This window comes from Falco peregrinus, chromosome 3, assembly GCF_023634155.1.
Source record: "Falco peregrinus isolate bFalPer1 chromosome 3, bFalPer1.pri, whole genome shotgun sequence".
Classification (NCBI taxonomy): Eukaryota; Metazoa; Chordata; class Aves; order Falconiformes; family Falconidae; genus Falco; species Falco peregrinus.
Genome location: NC_073723.1, coordinates 77371129 through 77379888, shown reverse-complemented (window position 1 = coordinate 77379888; position 8760 = coordinate 77371129). Strand labels below are relative to the sequence as shown.

Here is an 8760-nt window from a genome sequence, read left to right as displayed (position 1 = left end):
CTAAGAAAAGAAATCAGCATTTTTGCTTTAAAACCATCAATGCTGAAAATTCTTCAGATATATACATGGATTCTAGAGCACTCACTCTGCCTTTATTAGCTTGCAAATGCATCCTGCAGCAAGCGAATATGCCCTGCTTCTAACTCAAACCTAGCTCTGGTATTGCCACATGGTGTTATAGCCAACGAATAATCTCTAATTCAATGCAACATGAATTACGTTTGTCCAAGTCCATCCATACGCAGAGCACATTAAGGACGCATTTACTTGCCAGTTAGTAATTCCTTCCTGAATTGGACATACTATTTCAGTATGGACATTCAAAGCATGCCCTTCAGGTCCTGGAATACATCCCAAAAGAGGATGAAGAAACAGTCTCATCTACTAAGTCAGATACAGACGGGGTTAAGAGACTGGGGAACTAAAGACATATTTCATGACCTATTAATTTTGGCAGCTCTTTAGTAGATATGTTCAAATACTTCCAGGAACAGTAATCTCTTAGCAATGTATTACTAGATGGAAGAACAGCTTTTCCCAGCTTTCTATTAACTACAACAACACAGTTCTAGTCACCCTACCAGTATTTGCTTGGCTTTTCCCCAACCTTTATCCAGTAAACATTAATTCTAGAAAATGCTGCTTGTTTTCACTATATACAAGCAGTATTTTGTCCTTTTCTATCTTTTAAAAAAAAGTAGTATAGGACAAAATTTCAGCTGAAGCCTTAATAGAAGAGACGCTGTTTATATTTATATAATACTGCATATCAACATACATATTTACAAACCCAACACGGAATCCCTGAATATGCTCATCACTTCTGGCATTGTTTCTGGTTTCAAAATATCAAGTTCATTTTCCACATTGCAATTTTTATTTTTTTATTTGCAGTTTTATCATTTATAAGCAATTTCGGAGAATTTTACAGTAAAACATTAAGGTATTTTACTAAAAGTGACAAACAGTATCAGGTTAAAGATCAAGCCTCCCTAAGGTTTCTTAAGTGTTTTAGGCAATTCTAGTTTTGTAGAAATAGAAACAAGAAGGAAATTGCCAAAGTATGCTTTACCAGAAAGTGTAAGAAATAATAAAAATAATAAGAAACCCTTTGAAATACAAGCCAATGTAGTTTGTAAAGATGATGCATCCATGGATTTAAGAAATACCAACTGTCACTCAGTAAAGATTGTTTAATTGGAAAATCAATTTTCACTTGTAAAACTGCAAGCAACTGCATCTCTAGAAGAATACCACCTGAAGTACTAAATATAATGAATACTAACTGCAGTCCCAACAGCTTTCAGCACCTTCGGAAGGAAGCAGTAGCCATTTCCAGAGATAGTATCCATAAAGGTGGCACTATATGCAGTGACAAACTTCAACCATTATAATATAAACACAATGTTAAAGGCAGTTGTGGGAGCATCTTCTACCACTTGATGCAAAGCTATAGAGTCTCAGTAGAATAATGGTATTTTCCCATGCTTACTGTATCAGGTCCATAGGAAAGGCAGCACACTGCAGTATTCTGTCACCAGTACCAGGGATTAGCAGCATAGCAATTCTGCTGCTGCTTTTACTGGGGAAAAAAATTTATCCAGTTTTGTACTTTCAGGTTTTCTGAGAAAAAATGTTTTGACATTGCAGCCATACACCTATTCAAATGATATCCACAACGTATAATACTGGAGACAGCATCCAGTTTTCCCTACACAATGCTTTTTTCTCATTTTATTTAATTAAACAGATTATGGAATTCCTAATCCAATAAACACTGACAAGATATACATAATTTCCTCCCAAAGCCTTGAAGAGAAGCCACGTGGTCCTTGAAATCAGGAAAGCCTAAACGCACCCTAGATGACGTGCAAATACATACCATTACGCACAGAAATAGCTGACTGCTGTCTCCGTTATTAGATACGTGGGTATCAACTTAATTTCTGAAAAATGTATATTGTATGTATGACTATAATGTTAAGCAGTCTCAAAATAAGTTATTATTGCTCCCAACTGGTCGCGGTGCATCTGTGTTGAAAATCACCATATTGTAGTGAGGCTGGCAAAATGAACGTCTGCCAGATTCTCGCCCATTGCAGCCTGTGGCTTTATGTATTCAACAAGCCAGTATTTACAGTGACCTGAAGGATACGCTGGGCTGTAAACTGGCACACATTCACTTCTGCTACAGCTGCTACAGCACAGCAACATTGAGCTAAGCTACACGAAGGGGAAGAAGGGCTAACTTAAGACTCAGCACAAGAAACAGTCACCACTAGCCCTTCGGCACTACACTTAGTGGCAGCAAGCCTGATTTGCTAGAAAAGAATGAGAAAACCCAGCACAGTTGTATTTTACAACACTGTGAGACTACACTGTCTTGGTTCACTACAAGCATTCCCCTCTGAAATCTAATTTGTTTATGTTCAAACTGAATACGAAACATACTAAACACAAGTAAATACCTGCTCCTAGAATAACTGTTTATAGTAAATCGAAAGGCCATCAATTTCTTGCCTATAAGCATTATGAAAAAGATGGCCTCTTCTAAGAAAGCCATAGTTTAATGCTGCTGGCTGCTTTTGCAGATGAAGCAATACAACCAGGAACCGGTAGCTTACAATGATGAGAAGTCAAAATAACCAGTTTTTTTAATTTCACATTAACACAAAGTTGATTTAAACTCATCTGTTCTTAAAGAGGCTGTCCTTTTAGAAAAGGCTGTTAAATATGCAAGGACAAGTTCTTCTATTTCTACTGGTAATTAGACACTTACTAAAGACAAACCCTAAATAATCCAGGTATGCTTCTTCATAAGGTAGTCTTTTGTTGTATGTTGTTTTTTATTTAAACATGCCAAAATTCAGTGACTGTTTCATTTTCTAATATGCTATTATAGAGGGTTTGTTTCTTTTTTTTCTTTTCTTTTTGTTAGTGTACTGTTACTGTACCACCGCTGAACCATACAACTGGTTCCTCAATCCAGCATGGCACAGCACAGCACGTAGCATGAGCTCCATCAGCTAAATGTAGTGAGAAAGACTGTACTACGGATGGTTCTTCACGGTAAGTCTCAGCTGAATTTGAAAAAGGAAGCATCAGTATGAAGCCTCGTTTCAAAGGAGGGTGAACTAACAAGACTACATCAGATCTGAATTCTCTATACAACATTATTTCTCTTCAAACCGGGAAAGGATGATTTTGAAATAGCAACACATTTTTTCAGCTGATTTTACTGATTTGCCATTATCAAAAGGTAACTGTGTCTGAAATACAGTTTTAATCTTCACTGCAGAGACCCTTCTTTGATCAAAGAAGGTTGGGTGAATCGGGAGGGAGAAAAGGAAAACTTAAAACAGAAGAATGCCTTATAATGACTCTTTCAAAAATGACTATGTTGAGTACCATAGGAATCTGAAAGTCTCAGAAATAACTGGGGTAGCAAAGGTGGACAAAAGAAACGTCTTGACCAGTTAAGAAAAGAGGAGCAAGGGAACACTTGAGATCCATTAAACATCAGTATTTCTTGCCAGTAATTTTCTTTAAATGCTGTCTGCAAGAAGCTATAATAAGAACACAACATTTCAGTGCAAAACTGTGAACTAAAAAAAGTAATATAACAAAGAAGTTTCCCAACTATCACAGTGGTCTCATTCAAGCTGGTCAGCATGCTGCAGGAATACATAGGGACAGCCTCAGGCTCTTTGTCATCCTCTACTCCAGCCAGTAACAATCATAAAAATGCGTTTCATTAAAGATTTTCCATGAGCCCCATAACCAAGGAAATAAAAACACAGGACAGTTACTTAATTCAAACAATATAGCCTTCCTCTTCAGTTAGTTGGAATTGATGCAAAGGTCTTTCTGAATTTAAAATAGTAAGTGGGATGTTTGTGTATTTCAATGAACTCGAGTCAAACCATGAAACGAAGCCTGAGTCTGTCCTCCAAACACATACCTGCAAATTTGCAAGTAGAAAAACAGCATACCTGAAATCCCCCATTTAAGCGTAACATTTCACCAGTAGAATTGCAGCAGCTGATTTTCAGAATCTGAGGAGTAGGCTATTTGTGTCTTAATAGGAGCCTGGTTACTGCAAACCTATGCCAGGACTTTCTTCCTTAGTGAGTATCAGATTACCTTCCGATCACTTTTCACGGCAATGTATTTTTAGAAACAATGTAAAAATACATGCAGTATCATGAAAACAGGAGCCTTCCACATCTATCAGCACTTTTGCAACTTGACCAAAAAATCTACATTACTGAAAACTGTTTGTACACAAATCCCAGATATCTTTATCCCTAGATAAGGATTTTTGTTCCAACACTGTGTTATCGTCAGCAATAAATGCAAGAGATGCCTGTACTTTGTGTAACTCATTATCAATCAAACTGAAATAAACGCAAGAGAAGTTACTAGAAACTGAAAGGCGGTTCTTTGGTTAAGCATGTGCATCTGCTACTTTGTAGCCAGGGCCTCACCCTATTTGGGGAAAAGGTGTTCAATTATGAAATTTCTACCAAAAAAACCCACTTCCTATTTATAAACAGGAACCATTTATAAAGATCCATTGTGTCAAACTGTTTCAACAATCAATACAAAAGGCCTTAAATGCCACCAAACTGCAATTTCAAAAAAAAAACTTACATACGAAAGAAAAGCACTAGAGGAGTCTGATGCTGTGACCTAGGCAACACACCATTTCAGGAATATAGGAGCTCTGTTTATTATTATCTTAAAACATTAAGATATATCTTAAGATATTTGGCCAGAGGCTTACAGAGGAAAAAAAAAAAAAAACCTGAACCAAAATCCATGCTCTCTCCTATTCCTCTTTGGAAATAAACTTAAATTTGTTTGAAAAGTTAACTGAACTTAGCCACAGCATTTGAAAACCAGCATGAAACAATCCCCATTCAACTTCTTCCTATTACTGCAACTAGACATGACAATCATACATTACCTCTGCCTGAAGACACTTAAGGCTTTTGATGAAATCTATTTGACAAGATGACTCCACTGGGATGGTGGATAAACAGCAAAATATTATTAGATTTCACTGCAAATGAGGGCAAGATTTAAACTATTTAAACAAGTCCTCCTATTTCAATAGGAAGAAACCCCACATTTACCAATTCGCGTGTCTGCTTATTGCAGGAAGATATAATACCAGTCTAACAACGTTACATTTCAGTGCATATAAAACTATAATATTTAAGTGTTATTAAGAGTTATGGATGATGGTCAAAGCCTCTAAGAAATAGTCTGAGGAGCAGCAAATAATTATATTCTATTTTCATTTAACAATGAGTGGTTTACACCTTTTTTGCCACCAGATTGAGAATAAATATTTTGGAATTGGCTTTCTTTAAAGATACTACAATCTAATAATACAAATAACCCAATAAATAAAAGCCAAGTTACTCATTTCAGCAGTTAAGATAGCGACTCCAGTGGATATACCTGTCCTCTTAACTATTCCATTTATGAAGACAGAATGTCTTCAACAAGGCAGTTGAACTCTGTTAGTGTGCAAAGCCATGGGAAGTAGACATTCTCTCTTGAAGAGGCAAAGTGTGCATTAATGTAAGGCCAGCAGATGTTCGAGAAGTGTTTTCTCCTAAAACCCAAGCTATGCTTCCCTGTGAGCTGCCCCTAGGTGCAGCTGGAAAGGGACAGAAGGCCATGGCTGTTGTGAACTCAAGACAGAAGACAGTGATTCTCCCATGTCGCATAGCTGCGGCACAGCACCTTCATCACTCTGCAGCCATCTTCAACTCCTCAGGACTCTCTCTAGGTGACCTGGAGGGTGGGAAAAGTAAAACTCAGATTTCTTCAGTGATTACAAATACCTAGTTTCCTACAAATTAAACAGGAAACAAACACACATACAGATTGTTGTGCATACTGCAGGAAGGTCTATCTATTGCGTATACAGAAAATCTTGGAACATAACTTCTACAAATTAGAGACCACAGACAGGTCCAATTAGCAGCTTTTCTCCTAAGTTACCCATATGAAAGAGGACAGCATTATTCATGTGAATGAAGCAAAGGATTATTTCTGACAAGCACAGAATCCTCTTAAAGAGATATGTATAATGAGCTAACCTATGTAATTTAACAAGACAGTAGAAACATTACAATGGCTACTGTCATTAGTAACTTCATGATACGATTTCCAGCTCTAATTAACTATTCAATTAGGAGTTTATTCATCACATTCCTTAACAGTACAGTTTAAATGTACATTTCTATATTCCATGTTTGGTAACTTTAATAAAGAGATTAATCAAGATCGAATTTATAATGGAATAATGGCACACCATGTTATCCCATTTGTAAAGTTCAAGTACGTTTATTTATATTTTGCAGTATTGTACAGTTACACAGAAAATGCAATATTTGCAGGCAGGCCTATTATTAAGAACAATGAATGCTGACTATTAGATATCCATGAATAACAGTTTTACACAGAAAGAAAGACATCAGTCACCTCCTAGCACAACAGCAACATATAAATTATATGGTACAATATCAGAGAATTTTCGAAAGCAGCCTTCTGTAAGAAGCTGAGGAACACTAAAGAAACATTTCAAGTTTACAAGTTCCAGGGAGTGTTTTACTTTACCACAATTTCTATTTCTAGAATATAGGATAGCTGAATCCTCTCCAAATACTTCAATATGTGTGTAGATGTGTATGCACATATATAAAACTCATACACACACTCCCCATATGCATGATCCATACACTGATCCATGTAAAAGCACTATGCATACATGTAAGGCATTTATAACTTACCGGTAAATCTGTAATGGCCATGCTGCTTGTGATGGAGTGGGCACTGAATTTGTTGGACTCACCAACATGGCACTATATATGTTGGAAGCAACCACAAGTATACAAAGTAGAATTGGTCCTATGATGGCTCCTTCCAGTCCCAGGTAATATGCTCCACCAGCGACTGCAAGACCTGTCAGGTAAGGATGACCACCTCTGGAATTATGGCACAAGCAGAATAAAATTAAATTAAGAACAATAAAAAACAACACTATCAATTATGAAATGCGAATTACTCAATGTTTTATTAAGCCTAGAAAATAACATAGCTAGCTATAGAAACCCATATTTACATTGTAAACTGCTTTCTGAATGACTGCACAAATATTCCAAGCTGTATTCTGCACTATATTTGCACAACAGATTAAACAATGTACTGTAGCCTATAACACTAGTAACATCCACAATGAGGTAGCCACTTCATAGACATCTGCTGAAAAATGCCTGAAGCTGATGGCAAAAACATCTCCATTTTGAAAACAGTGAGATGATTGATTACAAAGACTATTCACGCTTTATGGTCAAGAACTGTTACGTTTTAAGACAACTCGCAACATGTAGTATGAGCACCACTGAGCAAAGACATTAATTTACACAATGACAGCAACTTGCATCCCATCTTTCAAAGAACAGTAAGCATATATTCTTTAAATAAATAGTCATTTCTTTTTTTTTTTAATAAACAACCTCTCAGACTGTTTGCTATCATTACCTTTTAATGTTTTCAGATGAAAAACAAAACCAGATTTTTATAAACAATATTTACTGGAAAGCTGGGGCCAATGGAGCTTTTGATAGAAAGCTATTATGGCAGCAAGTAAGCCATGCCAGTTATCTTTTCCACGTTTCAGTTTGGGTGCACAAGACAAAACTTAATCAACAGCATTTACACAAAACCTGCTCATCATGCTTAATCTTTATAGCTAAAATAAAGATGGTAATACAGGATTATCTAAGAAAAGCTACAGTTGAAACCTAGCATCCAATTTTCAGAAAGTTGCTCTAAACTGTGTGTGTAATGGAGTGAAAATACCAGGTAGTCAGTTTAGAGCTCTGGCAGTTTCTGCCAGGTTTCTACTATGGTTTTGACTTCTACCCAGCTCCCACACTGGCAGTCTTTGCCTTCATCACAACTGTGTGTGGAACGAGACCATGCAACTTTACATCATACACACCTCAGTCATGTCTTACCTAGATCAAATTTAACCTACTGGTAGGGCCAGATTGTTTTTCTTAGGGGACAGACTTGACCTTGAAGTTTTGCTTCTCCAACAGTAGACACATGATTCATTTCTAAATCTTTAAAAACTTTGAATACTTTTTTTCTAGCATTCGCATCAAACATTCTTCTGGCTAGTTTGCTACATTAGACAACAGATCACCTGATGAAATAGGGCTACAGGATAAATGTAATGCATCTGGAAAATCCTGCATAACACTATTATATCTATTTCAAATAGATTTAATCTAATCTGCAAGACAGCATCATGCTTACTGATCTATTTACGGGGAAGACAGTAGACAGATCCTGCATCCTCTCCAGTCAAAAAATGTATTATAGTAAGCAGAACAATTATTGGCTGGTGAAATAGCTACTAGCTTAAAATTTAACCACAATTTATTCCTGGAAAAAAAAAATCCTCATTTGATTATATTTCAACTGTTTGCTTTAATTCATGCAAAATAACTAATGCCATGGCCTAGGAAAATTAATAATATTGTGCATATTATCATTAGGTTCTCTCTGTTTGGTGTAATTGTATTTAGTGAACAAAAATAATAATTTCTAATAACACAGAACTGAAACATTTCATGTCTTTATTCTGCATTAACTCTACTGTAATAAAAATCTGCACAAATGAGGAACTAGTACCAGCACGTAACCAAGTCTGGACCATCAGGTCCTCAATTC

General features: G+C 36.3%; 1 protein-coding gene across 2 annotated transcripts in view; it reads right to left on the bottom strand.

Moving 5' to 3' along the window:
* Positions 1-2910: 2910 nt before the first annotated feature.
* Positions 2911-8760, bottom strand: part of TMEM245 (transmembrane protein 245) — an 83266-nt gene continuing 77416 nt past the window's right edge. For both annotated transcript variants that reach the window (XM_055799215.1, XM_055799214.1), the window contains 2 exons: positions 6810-7004; positions 2911-5808 (listed from right to left, as the gene is read on the bottom strand). In XM_055799215.1, the coding sequence (XP_055655190.1) occupies positions 5763-5808; positions 6810-7004 (241 nt within the window). In that variant the 3' untranslated portion in view covers positions 2911-5762. The remainder of the gene's footprint in view (positions 5809-6809; positions 7005-8760) is intronic.